This window comes from Oncorhynchus masou, chromosome 24 (genome assembly GCF_036934945.1).
Source record: "Oncorhynchus masou masou isolate Uvic2021 chromosome 24, UVic_Omas_1.1, whole genome shotgun sequence".
Lineage (NCBI taxonomy): Eukaryota > Metazoa > Chordata > Actinopteri > Salmoniformes > Salmonidae > Oncorhynchus > Oncorhynchus masou.
Genome location: NC_088235.1, coordinates 45257973 through 45277250, shown reverse-complemented (window position 1 = coordinate 45277250; position 19278 = coordinate 45257973). Strand labels below are relative to the sequence as shown.

Sequence of the window (19278 nt, the reverse complement as noted above, 5' to 3'; positions counted from 1 at the left end):
ATGATGGCCTACACTGGCCAAACTCAGACAAAGCTGGACCAATTGTGCGCCACCCTATGGGACTCCCAATCACAGCCAGTTGTGATACAGCCTGGATTCGAACCAGGGTGTCTGTAGTGATGCCTCTAGCACTGAGATACAGTGCCTTAGACCGCCGCTGCGCCACTCGGGAGCCCCAGGTCCCCATTGCATCTAAGTCCCCATTGCTGAGGTGGCCAACCCTCGGGCTGAGTGGGCCGTCTATTCCCCACCAGAGTACCCCATCAGAGCCTCCATGTTATGAGCCCCACTGTGCAGTATGCTGGGGCCAATCTCAGAGTGTCAGCTCACACCAGCTCACTGCTTGACTCATCACATAGTTCTCAGTGAAAAGCCATGAGCTATGTTCCAATGTCCATACTAGCATACCACTAAGAATAATGCAACATATTGGGCATGCATTCTAAGTCGCGTAGTGTAGATATGAGAACAGAGCCCGTGGTATTTTGCCTAATCTGTACCAGGTTTGCAGACTACAGGCCCAGTTGTTGTCTACACTCAGTGTTGCTTAGCGAATATGCTAATTTTGTTTGTACAAAAAAAGTTCTGAAATTAAATGTATTCATGATAGTAGTGGAACAGAACTACATTTTAACAACAAGTCTTAAGACTAATGTAATGTAACATTTGTTACTAGTTTCCCTCATGAGCTGAGACCTAGCCTTGGCCTGAGACAGTGCACCAGACCATAGGTCTATGGAAGCAGACTGTCTCAGTAGACACATGGACTGCACTGCTAACAGCATGAGGTAGCTTCACAAAGTGGACCAGTGAGCTATGTGCAATCGCCCAACAAATACAATCTCCAGTATATACAGAGACCCACTGGGCACACACTGGTTGAATCAAAGAGGTTTACACGTAATTTCACTAAAATTACGTTAAACCAATGTGGAATAGACACTGAATTGACGTCTCTGCCCAGTGGGGAACACACTTTTACTGTGAATCTCTCTGCCAGCCACTTTCTCTCATCAAGACCGAATAGGCCATTATGGCAGTTTTTTGATTCAGCGGGATACAAAAATTGTAAACACACAAGATATGTTTAGAATATATTTTATTAATATGATTAAAGTCATAGGAAATGGTTTGTGACAGAATACATGTGGGAAATGTCATACTTTTATATCCCTCAATTCACTGATCATTGGTTGCGAACCATTTATTTAATAGTGTTATATTGTGCAAATGACACATGGATGATTGTGAGAAGGTGCAGCTGACTTTTTAACACGGTCTTTGATATAGCCTTTCTTCTAACTGAGAATGTGTGGGCAAAAGCGTGATGAACCAATGCAATAACTATTTTAGGGGCTCAAATACCTGTACTAAATTACTCTAGAAAAAGACAATTCTTCTTAAAGTAGATCATCTATAAAACAATGTTTGTCTGAAATGTATTATCATCTACTGGAAGTTGTTATTTTAATAGAAAAACATCCTCCTCATAATTTATCTGACACAAATGAAATGTTGCTAGGTATAGGATCTTGATAGCTGAAGTTGCCCCTCTGAATTTGGTAGGCTGATGTACTAGTACTACAGTATTGCAAACGGTTCGCCTACAGAGAGGTTTATCTGGACACTTGAAGGGATGCTTTGAAACGAGGCTTAGATCCCACCCAGTGCAAGAGTAGGCGGGTCAGAGGCGGAGGATGGCATACAGGCGTCATCCCACTCTCGACTCAGACCAGACACTTCAACTTTTTATATCAATCGCGAGTGAACTGCTACAGCAAGGAAGTATCCTCAGCTGAGCTGAGATATCCACCCCGGAGACAAAAGAGTCGAACGCTTTCCCCCCTCCTTCAAGCAACGTATATTTTGTAGGGGATCTGTTTTTACAAGGCGGAACCACTATTCTTTCGATGTTGACATCGTAGTTTTCTGATTAAAAAGGCATTGGACTCTAAACTTTTGCGTTTAGAGCGTATGTAAGAAGTTCAAAAGCGGATTTTCAGATATTTTACCGTTATTAACAACTGTTATGTCGCGCGACTGAAGCGGTATAGGACATGTCCGATTCGTCCAGGTGAGTGCAAAATAAAAATAAGGAAATAGCATGCTTTGATGTTTTTGATAGCTATAATTTCAGAAGACTAAGAATAAACAATATAACTGAAAATCGCACCGCCGCTCTCCCAACTTTAGACTTCACTACCCAACATAGCCCCATAGGCCGAATTACTCGTTTTTAGATCATTATGCTGTCTAGTCTAAGTGCATATATTTTGTAGGCTACCATATCAAATAGGCTATTCATGTGTTTATTTAATGAAACAAAAGTGTTGTATTCGGCTCACGGCGCACGCCTAGACGCGCACGATGTAACATTAATTGGAGAAAGTTATTTTTTTGATGAAGTCCCTCCGGTGTCTGCACAACGGTTTAGCGTGGGAGAATTGTGTTTTAACAGATGTCCGTCGTTCCTGATTATCTGTAGTAGCCTATTATTTCCATAATAGTAACGCTTGAAACACTAGCCTACGCATTTCCACTGGGCACACACTGGTTGGAACAACGTTATTTCCACATCATTTCAATGATATGACAGTGAACCAACGTGGAATAGACGTTGAATTGACGTCTGTGCCTAGTAGGATTGGTATTGAATATAATAAAAAATACCATATATGCGTTTTTTCCCACGACTGCCTGGATTTAGCCTATGTTGTGTAGCCCTGTTGGTTCCAAAGCGATGGTGTCTATAATATGCCTATAGGGCCGTTTTAGGGGGATAGTAATGAGGGAAAAGCAGGCACCTGATTGTTTTGTTTCCTTTTTTGTTTTCCACATTAACCTATCTTCGTTCTTCTCAGTCTATCCAGCAGTTAATGTGCTACCTGTTGAAGTTGCACGACAATGGGGCTCCTGTTCTCGAGTGATTCAGTGAAGGCGAGGGGCCGAATTGTGTTTCCAATTTCAAGACAAAGTAAAAAGAGAGAGGCTACTACTGCAACCTGTGGGTGGCGATAATGGACCAGTTGTCCGCTAGCCTATGATTTTGGATGCTTTTTATTCGCCCGTCAATCAAAGAGGCATTAATCCAATCAGGTCTGCTTTCAACACATGTTGGTAGAATGTGTGCAGAGTCTGCCGACACTCAAGCAAAAAACTGCGTGACTCTATTGTTCGTCGGTTTGACTGCGTTTTCGTTGTCTCTCAAATATGGCATTCGATTTAACTCTGAATTTATTTGATATGAGTAAGTATTTATGATATAATAGGCTACTGAAAGTATTATCAAGTATAATAGTATTATAAAGCCGACAAGTAGACTATAGGCTTAATAGAGAAAGTGTACGCTGCCTGCGATCCTTCATGCGCAAGACATACTCCATGCGTAATTTGGAACTAATTCGAGTATGCAATACATTTTTCCAAGTAACGATCAGATTAATTTCGAAAACATGACTATAACTAGATTTGTCTTGGGGATGCACAATATGCTATTCACAACTTTCATTTAAGATAGAAGAAGTTAACTTGGCTTGGAGATGGGGCTGTGACGCAGTTACTACGACTCATAACTTTATGCCAACTGTTTCCCCCTGCTAAAAATGCTGGAATCAGCACTTCTGTCCAAACAAATAATGGATATAGGCCTACGTGGAGAGGAAGAAGTAACAGCCGAGTCAACAACTTGACTCGACCCGGCGGGATATTTAGTCGCGCGCTCTGTTTTATTAGCCTATACATTCTATAAAGTATGACTGTTTAGACTTTGAGTCCAGAAGAGCAAATCTCCAACAAATAATGACATTGCACCGACAAAATAATAAAAACAGCCTAACTCTGATACTTGATCTATCCTACAGACGACAAAATCAGTCCAATGGCTCGACCATCCTAATTGAGAGAGGGAAATACGGAGAATTGAATCCCGGTGGCGGAGCAGCCTCCGACGCCGAACCGACTGACAACCCCCAGTTCAGCGAAGGGGAGCAGCAGTCACGGGGAGGAATAATGATGCCGAATAGTCTGCTTGGTTTCCAGTCGAGGTCACCGTTGTTCAGAACACTGTCCAGGTCATCCAGTGGATATTTTTCGTTCGACAGCGATTCTATTCCAAGCTCCCCGCTATTGAAAGATAAGTCGACACAGACTCCGAGCCCATCTAGCCAAGTCATGACTCACGCACTACAGCGCATGTCTCAAGCACAGGAGACCAATCGAGATTATGGTAAGGCACACCCTTGCTTGTGTCTCACAAATAAATGTTGTTACTCACTATCCAGCTCGCGCTGGGCAGCTGCATGGCATGGCGTACATGATAAATCCTTGACGCGCTAATAATGATATGTGCCATTCCCCTGTGTCAATCGGAAGGTGCACTTTGTTTTGAACTCTTAACCCACACCAGTTCACGAAATTGTCTGTCTATTCCAAGTATTAAGGACCATTCGTTTTGTGTGTGTTGGGGGGGGGCGCTTTTACGCAAGGATGCGTCTTGGTTTATTGCATGCTATTGTTCCTTGGGCTGTCTGTAATGTCTATTGTTATATTTACTTCAGTATCGTAGTCTTTACCATATCTGCATGTGTCCAGCCAACAGAATTGCGTGACCATGAGCCAACAGTTGGATTCAACCTCAGCAGGAAGTTTCTAAAGAACAGTATCTGTCCTCTGTTTACTGAGTTGTGTCATAAGCCACCAAGGATCCACCTGGGCTCAGACAGGGTGTGTGTGTGTGTGCACGTCATAGCAAAACATGCGCGTGCATATCTGTGTTAAAGGCACCTGTGCGTGTGCACACAGATTTACACTCAACCTCAATAACATTCCCTGACAAAGCTCGTGGCCATAGAAGACAAGCTAAAGGAAATACACAGGGACAAACAGGCACAGTGCATAATAGATGTGATTGAGCAGCCTGATTCACTTGTGTCCTTTTATTTGCGCTCAGTGTTGCAAAGGCCACATGTAGCGAGTTTGAGTATAGGCCAGTCAAAATAGACCTCTGTGTCTTTTGTCAGCAGCAGACAGGGATTCCTCTCCGTTCATTCTCCTTAGGAGCCGGCTGATATAAGGGACAGATAAATCTCTATCTGTAGTGTTTCACCTCATCTCTAATCCCAGAGGCTACTCTTAATGGGGTAGAGAACAACAACTGTTCTATCTCTGATCTTGGGAAGTCAGTGAACTGGCTCCAACTCAAATCCAGTTCTTTAGATAAAGTCTGAATAGTATGTTTGTGGAGATGAACAAATGTTCTCCAGTTTTAGTTCTACCATATGTATGTTATTGCCTGAGGGAGACAGATGCTGTGGAGAAATTACTTTCTGACTATCAGATATGAGTGATCCTAGCGCACATGTAGAACACCACAGCTGTGGTTTTATATCTTCTCGGGGCATAATGCCTTTGGTGACTTAAATGGCATTTTGAATTTGACAAATTCTTAACAAATATCCATTATAACTCAGTCATAAGGTTGTCATAATATAACAGAATGCCACATTTAATAATACCAGTCCTACACTTATCTTGGGAAATGTTGTGGTGATGCATGATGCATGTCATGAATTGTCTCTGTGCTGTGTTATTGTTATGTCTCTTTTATGACAGTGATATAAAAACATTATACCAGGCCACTTGCAGTAAAGGAAAGGAAAGTGGTTGCACATTAACATATGGTTCCACTGATATTACAGGGCCCCTGAGGGATATGAGAAATATTAGACATATGTTTCATGACACCTGTGAGTCATAGAAAGAGATCAGAACACATTCATATTGACAACTTAACCACACTATAGGAACCACTTGGCATGTCTGCGAAGTGTCATACTGGCCTTTTCTTAGTAATGCTGTAGCTTGGTCTTTGTTACTAGATTGTGTTCTAATGAGTTCTGACAGCCACTTGCTCTTTGTCCACCAGACGCGTGGCCCAACCCCCTCCACCCCTATAGACCACGGCCACCGCCAACTGCAAGGGACATGTGGCCAGAGACACTGATTGGCCAGGAGCTTCAGCGCATTGGAGATGAGTTTAACGATCTCTTCATACATGGGGTGAGTAGGTACACCACACCAGCACTGAGTCTTGTAACCTACTACTGTATATACACATACAGGGTTGGAGGATCCAAAGATAAGTGATGATAAGGATGATTTATTTTATTTTAATTTTTTAACCTGTATTTAACTAGGCAAGTCAGTTAAAGAACAAATTCTTATTTTCAATGACGGCTTAGGAACAGTGGCAGGGGGGGGGGCAGAACAACAGAGTTGTAACTTGTCAGCTCGGGGATTTGAACTTGCAACCTTTCGGTTACTAGTCCAAAGCTCTAACCACTAGGCTACCCTGCTGCCCCTTACATCCTGAAGATGCAACATTTTGGGGGTGTTAGCATTTAATTAAAGGACCCTCTTCAGGGAATGGGTAGCTTCAATATCCAGGGGTAGAAATATGCTACATAGGCACCGCAAAAAAGTATTATCAGGGACTTGGTAATCACAGGTGTCACTGCAGCGCAGGGGAAAGTTAATCTTCCCATTAGATAGTGTCAATAATTTAAGTGTTGTCTCAGAGCTGCTGCCAAAATCATGGCAGCGCTGGTGAACAAAATGCCTTCGCTGCCATGTGTTTTTTTTCTTCTCTTGCTACTTGCACAGTACATTTCTGGAGGTTGCATCACCTTATTTACAAACCATATCAAGGACTGCACTGTATCAAATGGTGCTGATAAGGTGCTCAGCTCAACATGTGCCATTCTAAATTATTTCACGCTTCCATACTTTCTTTGTGTCCTTGACCTAGCATAGACGCATTCTGTGCTGTAATTTCTTATGTGCTGAGGGCTCTCTGTTTTTATAACATTATTTATAATAGATACAGGACAGATCCAATAGCCACATTGCAATTGTGGTGCATAGTGCAGAAGGCAAGATAAAGGGAAATCTGTGCAACTGCTATTGCAACATTGTACAGTAGCTTGTATGTGAGTATGGCAATTAATCAGCCAGCTGTTCATCTACAGTATAATGTCATGTCTTTGTACCTTAAACAATATCTGTGAGTTGGTGATTCATATTACCCGGGGTTATCAGTTTCCTGGTTTATTGTGTAACTCGTACACTTGAACACTAATACTCAAGGCTTGTTGTGTTCATTTTTGGAGAAAATATTTTGTTTACACTCTATGGAGAGTTTTCTCCCATGTTTCTTTCTTGTCACTCTCCATCTGAGCAGACTTTAATTGGCTGAAATGAAATATGTTTTTCTTGCCAGCTCATAACACCGGGATTTTCTTGTCGTGGACATGTATCTTTGCATCTGAAGAATGTTATGATGTGTTTTCCTCATCACCATCCCCAAGAGTCACTGCTTGGTACCCATAAAGGCGGACAGTTTGCCTGTATAACCAAAAAGATTAACTGAAGACACATTTCTTTCAAATGAGTGTGTGAGGATTTGCCGTGAGGTAAATGTTGTGTTACTAAAGGCCTCTGAATGTCTGAGGAGAAATAAATATTTATACATCTTTCAACAAATGAGGCTGTGATTCAGACTTAACACACATTGTAGAACAGAACAGGGCTTGTTTGTGTGTGTGTGGTACTGTATTGGCTGGAGGCTAGTATTGGCTAGTATGTATTTTGAGAACAATGAGCCCAATAAAAAGCAGAACATGTTGTGTTCAATGTTCCGTGTTTTGGTCTCAGGTGTTTGGTTGACATCAGAGTGAGGAATTCTGCAAGACTGTCTCTGTCCAGAATCTAGAGCTGTCTCATATGTGACCGGCCGCCTTGATTCAGTCTTATGTAGCAAAATTTGAAATGGTGTTTTTTACTTTGGATAAAAGCAGAGACACAGAGCTACAAAATGGTATATCATACACTGCATTTGAGGAACAATGGTAAAGTAACTCTGCTTTGAAAGTTGATGAACTTGAAACCTCACTTTTAAGAAAATGGTGTTTGAATATTTTGTTATCTACTGGAGAGCTCTTCTTTGTCTACACCCATTCAGCATCATTCACACCCCTTAAGCTTTAGCCCCCACCCAAACTCTGACCATTTTACTCACCCTAGCAGAGCTGGTTAGGCTGTTTTCATGTTATCCAGAGCGTTGGTGACTGTAACTGTGCTGCTGTCAAAAAATTAATTACGCTTTTTGCAGACGTTTACTGACACCGGCAATATTCAATGGGTTTTTAGCGTTCGGTAATTCATCAGTTATTCTGCGCTCTGACACACTCAGACAAGAGTGTAGAATGGTCAGACTGAATTTATGAACGCATCCGACATGGCTACTTGCATAGTGGAGTCTTTTGTTACGACATATAGCTAGCTAGCTAACGAAACAATGAACCATAATCCCAACTCATGATGTTACTACCCTGCATGAATCTGCAGGTAACTAACTAACCAGGTTCAATGTTAGCTAGCTAACATTAGGTTATAACTAGCCAAGAAAATTATTCTGAGGTATGAATAATAAGATCATACACGTAACGTTAGCTAGCTAGCTAACAGTACACTTTAACTTGAAATGAAAATACTTTGTCAAAATTAGAGATGTGTACTATCTGAAAATGTAGCTCGCTCGACTATCTTAACTGTGGTCTGAAATCGGAGTAGATAGCCAGAGCAAATTTACCAGACAACATTAACATCTCTCAACAGTTCTTTTAATGACATTCTATTGAAATGTATATTTGCATAGTGGAGTATTTTGTTAAGACATGTAGCTAGCTAGCTTGCTAAACAATGAACCATAATCCCTACTCATGACGTTACTAAACTGCATGAATCTGCAGGTAGCTAACCAACCAGGTTCAATGTTAGCTAATAGTACACTTTAACTTGAAATTAAAATTCTTTATGTCAAAATTAGAAATGTGTTATATCTGAAAATGTAGCTAGCTAGACTATCTTACCCGTAGACATCATAGATGTCACGGATGCCATGGTTTCCCTTAGTTTGAAGATGTAATCCGAAGACAGGTGTTTTCTCCATCTCTTTAGCTATCATACTCAAATTCCGCTAATGCAGTTTTACTACGCAATATATTTTTTTAAATGCAGCATTAGACAGGATTACCTACACATACTGACCAGCTCAAATAGACAGAAGCGTGCTATATGGCAGACCAATCCAAATTTATCTCTCAGCATGTCCAGCCCACTCATTATCTCAGCCAATCATGGTTGCTGGCTTTTTCTGTGGCTAAATCAACTATGCTTGTAATTGAACAATTTCTTACATATTTACAGATGGCATACGAGTTTGATATTAAGGCACTTGAAAGTTCACATGTTCGAGAAGGTATTTATGCCAAAAAAACGCATTTTGATTAAAAACATTTTTTGTACGTTCAAATGGCTCTCCTGTGAAGTAGTGACCCGCGACAGGCCTAGTTTCCTGAAACAAGTGACATATGTCTCCTATCTGTCTCAAATGTCTATTAAATAACTACACTGCCTTCAGAAAGTATTCAAACCCCTTGACTTTTTCCACATTTTGTTAGGTTTCAGCCTTATTCTAAAATTGATGAGGGAAAAAAAAATATTGAATCAATCTACACACAATACCGCATAATGACAAAGCAAAAACAGGTTTTTAGAAATTGTAGCAAATTTAGGAAAAATCTGAAACTGAAATATCACATTTACATAAGTATTCAGACCCTTTACTCAGTACTTTTTTGAAGCACCTTTGGCAGCATTGCCTTGGCTGTGTGCTTAGGGTTGTTGTCCTGTTGGAAGGTGAATCTTCGCCCCAGTCTGAGGTCCTGAGCGCTCTGGAGTAGGTTGTCATAAAGATCTCTCTCTGTACTTTGCTCTATTCAACTTTTCCTCGACCCTGACTAGTCTCCCAGTACCTGCCTCTGAAAAACATTCCCACCGCATGATGCTGGCACCACCATGTTTCACCGTAGGGATGGTGCCAGTTTAATCTTTGTTTCCCCAGACCGGAGAATCTGGTTTCCCATGGTCCGAGAGTCTTTAGGTGCCTTTTGGCACCTCGACCATTAAGGCCTGAATGGTGGAGTGCTGCAGAGATGGTTGTCCTTCTGGAAGGTTCTCCCATCTCCCTGGAGGAACTCTAGAGCTCTGTCAGAGTGACCATTGAGTTCTTGGCCACCTCCCTGACCAAGGCCCTTCTCCCCTGATTGCTCAGTTTGGCCGGGTGGCCAGCTCTAGAAAGAGTCTTGGTGGTTCCAAACTTCTTCAATTTAAGATTGATGGAGGCCACTGTGTTCTTGGTGACCTTCAATGCTGCAGAATCGTTTTGGTACCCTTCTCCATATCTGTGCCTTGACGCAATCCTGTCACGGAGCTCTACGGACAATTCCTTCGACCTCATGGCTTGGTTTTTTGCTCTGACATGCACTGTCAACTGTGAGACCTCATATAGACGGGTGTGTGCCTTTCCAAATCATGTCCAATCAATTGAATTTACCACAGGTGGACTCTAATCAAGTTGTAGAAACATTTCAGGGATGGTCAATGGAAACAGGATGCACCTTACCTCAATTTGGGGTCTGAATACTTATGAATAATTTCTGTTCATTTCTAAAAACCTGTTTTCACTTTGTTGTTATGGGGTATTGTGTGTAGATTGCTGAGGATTTTTATTTATTTAATCCATTTTGGAATACGGCTGTAACGTAACAAAATATGGAAAAGTCAAGGGGTCAGAATATTTTCCAAAGGCACTCTATATACAGGTTATTACATTGCGTGTTACTGACAAATTCAGGTGTTTCATCTGGCTTTATGTATACGTTTTCAACTGCCAATAACTGTCATAATGCTTGTATCTGGATCAGAGGTAGTTTCTCCTGGCTAGTAAGTTATTTCCTTGTAAACAAAGCGTTTGTGTGTTTTCAGGTGTCGCCTAAGGTGAATTTAAAAAACTTCTGCGCAGTATGTTCACTGATCTGCAGATCTGTGTCATTTGTCAGACTTCCCAGTTCTCACTTCGGATTGTCTCTATGGCCTCTGGCCACCCACGCAACTGACCAGTGACCTACATTATTCTCGGGATGACCTGATTTTGTTTTGCTATTACAGACACACACAGACACACACACACCCCTCCTTCTCTGCCTAATAGCCGTTATGGAAAATACTCTGGCTGTCTGAGTGCGCAATCAAGATCAAGTTTTGGGGTTAGAGAGCTCAGAGGAGGAAGGGTCAGGTTATAGTGACTGGGCAGATGGTTAGTGAGTGAGTGGTTGTGTTGCAGCATGGCAGGGCTACGTGACTGCTCAGCTTCATTATTCCTACCCTGTGGTTAAGGCTCTCAGAGAGCCCACTGTGGTCTCTAATTATCCACAGGTCCGCCTTTACAGGCCTCATTCAGCCAGCGCCATGGAGACCCACTCAGTCCAGCCCCGGCCTGGCCCTCCGGACCTGCTCTTTGACCGGCTCTTTCTCCCAGTGTGAGTTTGAACCCAGGGCTCTAGCGGTTGTCATGCTTTGTGAGAGGCACTGGAAAGAACTTTTAAGTGGAGTTGGTCCACTGTTAAGTCTTTGGGTGTGTTGTGGGTTTGGGTGTCTCCATACTCTCTTCATCTGGTTCTGGTGTTCGTTGCGTGTGTGTTTAGTGGTGGCAATGCTGTGAAGTTAACTTTGCATGTGAAGGTGCTCTGTCCTGTGGACTGAAAAGGAAGCTTTAAATTCAAGGCACTCCTCTGATACTCTGAGCGTTTAACTGAACCTTCCCAGACTGACAGATGTGCAGGGTTTTCATTTTTCGGACTATTCCATTGGTTCCATTGCACCAGGCCTGCTCAATAAAGTGCAGTTAAAGTATTAGAAAGAAATCCAAGTACTATTTGAGCCCAGGTCTGGTGAGACGTCTCTCCAGTGGTAGATATGGCAGATAGTAGCGTGAAGCAAAAAGGACAAGCACCCTGCTAATGCAAAGCAGATGTCTGGCCACAGAAACATGTTGTATTCTAAGAGAACTAATGTCTGCATTTTGCCACTCAAATTATCTGAGCATTTACATGGCAGCTGACATCTTTGTTGAGTTTCTATTCTGTTTTTAAATGGATTTTGTTTTTTAAATGATTTCCCTTAGAAAGTGGTGACACCCCATCTTATATGTGATGCAAGGTTATTTTGGCTTAGGACCAGCAGTCTTTCTCTTGTAGAAAGAGGGAGAGAGAAGTTTGTCTGTTTGGAAACTATTTTAAGCAGCTGTGTAATACCTTGTTTTGATCAAATAAAAGCACAAGCTGAGTAGCATTGAGTGTTTCAGTGACAACGTTGTTTTTCCTCAGGCAGACATCTGTGAACGTATTAGCGAGTCACTTTAATTTCATGTTGTCTATTCCAAATTCTGTCTGCTCTCCCAATTTGGTCGAATTGTTTTTCAGTGTTCTTCTGGTCTTGTAAGTAATGGCTTCTTTGTTTTGCTTGCATGTGGTGCTGCACTCTGCGTTCTCTCACCCCAGATCAATTGTCAGAGAGAGATTAGTCAGTCTGTGTGCATGCCACAACACATTTTGGGCACAGGAACAGCTGAATACTCAGACCCTGATCCATCATACTTGAGACATGGTTTAAGTGTTAATGGTTTGCAACATTGTACCAATTTGCTGGTTATCGGTGTAAAACGTTCAGTGTGTGTATTTAGTGTATTTAGTGAATTTGGGTATTAACATTATTCTTAAAGGGAAAGAGAAATTGATCTAACTTTTAAGGGAAAAAAAACATGATTCTTAAAGGGAAAGATACTTTTTTAAAGGAAACTAACAAGTGCAATACACACTAACTCCATTTAAGCTATGTGTGAAATAGCTGAAAGTCTTTGAAAGTAATATTGGAATATGTTTTCTACTGTACCCTCCCCCCAGCTAATAACATATTATTAAAGGGATCATTCACCTGTTGATTTCTCATGTTGCATGCATCGGGGTGTGAAGTGGCATGTGATTACATACTGTGTGTACTATATAATGCCATACAAAATGCAACATGTAGTCATGATACTATAATACACATCAGAGAGGTTTTACCCTCAGCCTCAATGGCCAAATCTCAGGATACAAGTCTATGTGTTTACACTGTTGAAACCACTGCCTGGAATGGCAGCATGTGTTTAATTTGTAGGGCTTACAGTAAGTATAGAAGTCATTCCTCTTTCCATCTCATTCTTTAAAATCTCTTTACCATAGGAACATACAGTATTTGTTTCACACATTGTTAAATAGTCCTAAACTTCGAATGAGGATATGTTCTAATCAAACAACCTTTCAACAGATTGTTTTAAGTTTTTGTTAAGTCTTTCGGAACCATCATTGACATCTAGCCAAACCTTCGATCTGTCAATTCTCTAATGAACTCCTCATGTTTGGCCTGAAGGAGAATGGGGTCTTACAAGGTTGCCAGTCCTGCTCTAAGTCTATCTCACAGAGGAGTTAATGCACCTCAATTTAAGTTCACTTCCTCATCACCTGTTTCCTCAGACACTATTCACAGTCACTCCAGGTTTCTGTGGTTCTTGGCACAACTCATTTAGCGTAAAACCAAGCATTAATATTCCACTTGCATTTGTTCCTAAAATCCTTTTGTTGAGAGCAGAATACCTGAGGCACAGGGCTGGTTTACAATGTCTGCATGGTATGGTTACCTGCCAAGCTGCTCTGAATCCACACACCTGCAGTGATTCACTAATGGAGCGATGCCCAAGTCATACTTCAGCACAGTTCCTGTAAGAAACAGTTGGGTTTTTTTCACCTCGAAGCACTAAGGGAAAAGTATAACTCAGACTTGGTGTTTTCTCTTCATTTTATACTTGTAAAATGAATCACGCTTCCTCCGTCCCCTCTGCCAAAGGGCCACAGGGGAAATGCTCAGCGCTTATCGCAAAAGCCCTGCCAAACTAGTGGCCTCAGGCCAAAGTGCTGGCCTGGCCAAGACAGCCACCTGTTTTCACCTCCACTATGCCAAGTCTGCAGAGGTAATTGTCTGTGAGGGGAGTAGTCCATCCATCCCTCATTATTAGGATACCATGACCTGGCCATGTCCAAGTGCACCACTGAAGACCAAATAGAATGTCTCAATCTCTTCCCTAATCTCTACATTCACCTCACAGTAAAAATGTCCCTATTTGTGTTTAGTTCATGAAGTGCCGTTTCCATTGGAGCTGAAGTAGCTGCCCTAATAATGGCCTTTATGACACTGCTGCTGCATTGTATTGCTCATTAAGAGATATGACTCATGTCGTACACCTGGTATGTTAGGGTTCTCTTCAGCCCAAGGCTGTAGGACTAGTGTGGTCGTTTGCAGGGCCTCTGACCAACATAGCAATGTTGACACAAAGATCAGAAGAGCAGAACATTAACCCTCAATTGAGAGGGTAAATACAGTTAAAGTGGTTGGTCATTTAAATAAAATCACATTTTATTTGTCACATGCTTGGTAAACAACAGGTGTAGACTAACAGTGAAATACTTACTTATGGGCAGTTCACAACAATGCAGAGAGAAAAATATACAAATAATTGAAAGATAATAATAGGAGGAATAAATGCACAATGAGTAATGATAACTTGGCTATAGACATGGGGTAACAGTACCGAGTCGATGTGCAGGGGTACGAGTTAATTGAGGTAGATATGTACACATAGGTAGGGGTAAAGTGACTAGGCAACAGGATAGATAATAAGCAGTGGCAGTAGCATACGCAATGAGTCAAAAGAGTTTGGACAAAAAGGGTCAATGCAGAAAGTCCGTGTAGCTATTTGGTTAGTTAGCAGTTTTATGGCATGGGGGTTGAAGCTGTTCAGGGTCCTGTTGGTTCCACACTTTAATGCACAATTGTGCTTCTTTAATTCAATGCTGTGTACACATCATTACCAAACTCATTCGTATACAAACACTTCATGGTACTGTATCACAGGAGCACAAACACATCATGGTACTGTATCACAGTAGCACAAACACATCATGGTACTATATTACAGGAGCACAAACACATGTAAGAACAGTATATGTATTTGTCTGGGCCTCTTGTCTGAGTGTGAAGTGAACCCACTGGTCCTAACACCTGGAGAGGTTGAAGTGGACCAGGATGTCAGGAACAAGTTGTGTTGGCCTGATTCCTGTGTTTGTAGGGCTGCATGTGTGTGATGACGAGAATCTACCCCTCATGAAAGGACTGGCACAGTTGAATTCAGCCATGTCCATAGCCATTATTATTATGCTTTCCACACACAGCACGGGTCATTATGGTTGTCAGGTGAATGGCACTATTACGCCATGTGTTATGGCAATATGTTGAATTCTTTATCCTGTATGTTTGTGTATATGTTTAGTAGTAATGTATACAGGAGTATGTGTATGTAACAGGGCTCTTTTCGCTGTGTCCTCAACAGCGCCTTGCTGTCAGAAACGGTCAAGTTGCCCAGGCAAACCTGCAGGAGATGCACCAAGAGCCCGCCTTCCTACTGTGGATGGGGCTCCTGATTGGACGACTATTACAGATCATCCTGCAGAGAAGATGATGGGTAGACAGAAGCCTCAATCCCATTCCTGCAGCACCCAGCAGACACATACTGTAGCACCTGGGAGAATTCTGTCAAAAGACCCTGTACATATGTGATTATATAAAATGCTACATTTTCAGAATGGATCCTCATGCATAAATGGACCGATACAAATTTGTCTTGATAGTTTTTAACCTTGAATTGGCTCAAGATTCCCTGATCCAGGATAAGTTGGAATAGGGAATTTGTACAGCTTTGGAGAATACTTTCTTTGGGAATTCTACAACAACTGGAATTTTGCACCTATGTTTCCTACTCAGATTTGGAAAGCTGAGCCTAATCAAACCACCAAAGATGGAGTGTCCTGTTGCAGAGCACTCACAGGGATAATGCCATGTGGATAATGCTTTGTGGAGGTTACATGTGCCTTGTACAGTTTCTCGCTTTTTTACTAAGCTGTTTTCTTTTTGTTGCAGCTATTTATTTTTCACCTATGTATATAATTTGTTTGTGAGTTTGCCCATGGTCAGATGTGTCGAGTCTGCGCTGTGTCTGTTCCTCCTGGTTCCTCACTGTTTCCTTTCCTCATCCAAACATCATCTTCAATTCTAATTTGATGCAACCAGTTCCACGGCCGGTTCCATTGACCCAGACATTTAAATCTTAATATTAAATATGAAATTATTTGTAAGCACCATTTTTTAAATGTATTTTCTTTCCAAACATATTCAGTACAATAGCAAGGATGTTCGTAATAATTGTAAGAACAACAACAGCTGAAAATATTGATAGCAAATACAATGCCTAAAGTTTTCATATTTAATTAAATTAAAGTACATGAATTAGGGCAAATAATGTAAGTTCTTGAAACAACTTATTTTACTGTTGTCTCACTTGTTTAACCCTGCCCCTTTTCAGATGTCAAACATAATTGCTGTTAGCATTTAGCTTGGACAGGCTGTTGTCGGGGCTTTCATAGCCCAGCTGACACTCATGTTGGCCCGGCCAAGTCCTTCACAGCGCTGCCAGGTCATTAGATGCTCATAGAAGCTTTGCTGGAAGAGAACCAAACTCTGAGCACCAGGGGAGCAGGGCTTTGTCAATGGAGAGTCATGAGCTAACATTAGCCAGAGGAACAGGCAGAGAGAGCCAATGGGTTCAATAGAGGTTTTAATGTATGGGATGACTTGCAGTGCTTGAGAACTTAGATCGATAGACAGGGATAAAAACCACCCAACAACCTTGAAGGATCTATATCCAAATTCTTGAAAATGTGTTGTATTTCTGATCTGTGGTAGTATGAATGTGTTTTTTAAGGCCCAGTGCAGTCAAAATCCTGTTTTCCTGTGTTTTGATGAAACTATCCCTTTAAAAGTGTGAAGGAATTTGAGGCAGTATAAGTTAATAAATATCTATAACAAAGAGTTCCAACCTCTTTGCCAATAACAGTTAGTTTTCAGATTACATACTCGGACCACTCCAACAGTCCTAACAAAATTATTGCAAGAGAAATTGTTTTTGCTAAAAAGCTATTTTTGTTTCCTTTTTACAGTTTTAATGGAAAACTATTACATTAAGGCACTTGCTTAATTGTTACCCAGAAATTATTTGATATTGAGATAAAAACAGATGCATTGGGCCTTTAAGGAAAAATAAAAATTGAAGTAGGATTACTTTGAATGTTACATGCTACCACATTGTGCACCATGGGTTGGTTGGAAATGTTATGTGTCCTCTTGTGTGAGCCAAAGATTGATTACACTGTAATTTTGCTGGTTAGATCTTATTGTATAGTACAGTATAGGCGTGGTTCAGTCCAACTGCCTTGGCCACCCTTTTGATTCCATTGCCTCATATTTGTCAGTCTGCCAGTATTTGATTTGAAAATTCATTTCACACCCACAGTTCAATAAATGTTATCCATGGAATGAAATGTTAACGGTATAAAATGTGCTGATAAAAGTCTATCTTTAAAATAACATAGCACTTACAGCTCGTTCGAGGTTTTAATTGCCAAACATCTGCCTTTTAGAATTTTTTATTTAAAAAATAATAATAATTACCGGTCATGTAGACAAAATGTAAGGTATTAGTTGATGAAATTATATGCAAACCCAGTTTTTATTGAGAAGCGTATCATTCCGTCATGTTCTTCTTTGTACCAAAATTGTACTGCTCGGCCATGTCTTTTATATATTGTATGACTGTCTTTTCTTTTTTGGTGTTGTCAAATGAAACCAAAGACCTCATTTCAAAGTTGTGTATCTCAGAAGGGTGTAGTCGAGTCTAGAGGCTTTCCAAGAGAACAACTGAAAGCTGAATTTTCACCTTCTGAAACTGATATGGAAACTTCTCAGACAGTCAGCCAATGGTTCCATGTACTCTAGATATCAATCCATTGAGTGACAGCATAGTCCATACTGTCCATACTTCTTAATGGGTAGAGACCAGACCATAGATAGAAATAGTATTTTTCCCAGACACATACAATAACTTAATTTTGATCTGCAACATTCCCAAGTTGTCCTTAGCAAGAGCCATGAATTTCAACCAGTGTCATCTTGGTGGAGGAAGTGCAGGTGTGTCCCTCTTGCACTATGATTACTGTCCCAGAATTCTGTCTGTTCAGACCCTTTTGCACTGAGCGCAGACTGACATAAACTGATTTATCTGACTCACAGGACCCAGTACATTTGTAGCAAAATGTAAATTTCTTTCAGTTTTTTTTTGCACTGAAATATTTTAAGGTTGTGATTTAAATTGTGCATAATGCTGTGCCTGTATAAAGCCTTTTTTCATCTTTTTAAAAATGTGTTTCTGGAATCTTTCATTGTTGATTAAACCACATTCTTTTTAATGATAAGTTAGTAAGCCCCTGGCATTGTTCTATAACTAGAACCACTCATATTGCAGTCATAATGGAATTAATCACAGGCAGTTCATAGAAAGTTTGACCAAAGAAAAATGTGTGGCGAAATATCTTTAGTGCAAACTTTCAGTAACATGCCTTTATTTATGTAAGTGTCATACAGTAAGTACATTCTCAAAAATGACTATTTGGGTTCAAGTGAAAATTGAAAAGACTATTTGTGTATCTGTGTAAAAAGAGGACTCTCTTCCTCTGTGTGGCGGCCACGCTTATCTCTGATCATCTGCAGGACATGGAAAGTACGGTACCTTCCCTAGCTTGGCAAAAACAGCCTGAGATAATTATACATCCCATATTCAGCCAGTCAGTGGCTGCTACACTAAGCCCCATGTGACTGTGCACAGTCCAGGGTGAATTCCAGTAATCGTATAGAGAAAACCTTTTATCCACTTAGTGGCAAGGTAAACTATTGAGAGGACAGTATGGTGGGTAGGTATTTATTCAGCCCGAGGTGTAAACATTCGGTTGAAACTTGCGTAAAAATTGTAAGATGAGTCAAATGAATCAAGAACGATCTGAACTCCTCCTCTCTATCACACACACACACACACACTTGAGCATGTGTCTGAATTCGAGCATGATGACCCCACAATATATTTCAGCTAAGTATTATTAAAGTTCAGCTGCTTGGTGAGAGTTTACATTAACTTGAGTTTCACAGCCTAACAGCAGACAACCATTGTCTTTATCCAAAACAGACAAGCTGACTATTTGAGCTTTGTAGAGATCCAAACTGAGCCCTGAATCCCACCCTCTTCACCCCTGACTCAGTGGAATACCCAAAGTGGTGGACTACTACTTGAAGGATCACTAAAGACCCAACTATATCAGCCCTATGATAAATCAAACAAGTGCA

At 41.0% G+C, this 19278-nt stretch overlaps 1 protein-coding gene across 1 annotated transcript; it reads left to right on the top strand.

The window, feature by feature from the left end:
* The first annotated feature begins 1729 nt into the window (after nucleotides 1–1729).
* LOC135512248 (bcl-2-like protein 11) lies at nucleotides 1730–18303 on the top strand. The gene is made up of 4 exons (XM_064934068.1): nucleotides 1730–2074; nucleotides 3861–4225; nucleotides 5924–6057; nucleotides 15383–18303. Exons 1-4 carry the CDS (start codon nucleotides 2058–2060, stop codon nucleotides 15509–15511), a joined length of 645 nt encoding a protein of 214 aa, XP_064790140.1. The 5' UTR covers nucleotides 1730–2057; the 3' UTR covers nucleotides 15512–18303.
* Nucleotides 18304–19278: the final 975 nt, after the last annotated feature.

Coding starts and splice junctions, on each gene's coding strand:
- LOC135512248 (XM_064934068.1), top strand. Junction 4,226..5,923: donor GGAGACCAATCGAGATTATG/GTAAGGCACACC, acceptor TTTGTCCACCAG/ACGCGTGGCCCAACCCCCTC. Junction 6,058..15,382: donor ACGATCTCTTCATACATGGG/GTGAGTAGGTAC, acceptor TGTCCTCAACAG/CGCCTTGCTGTCAGAAACGG.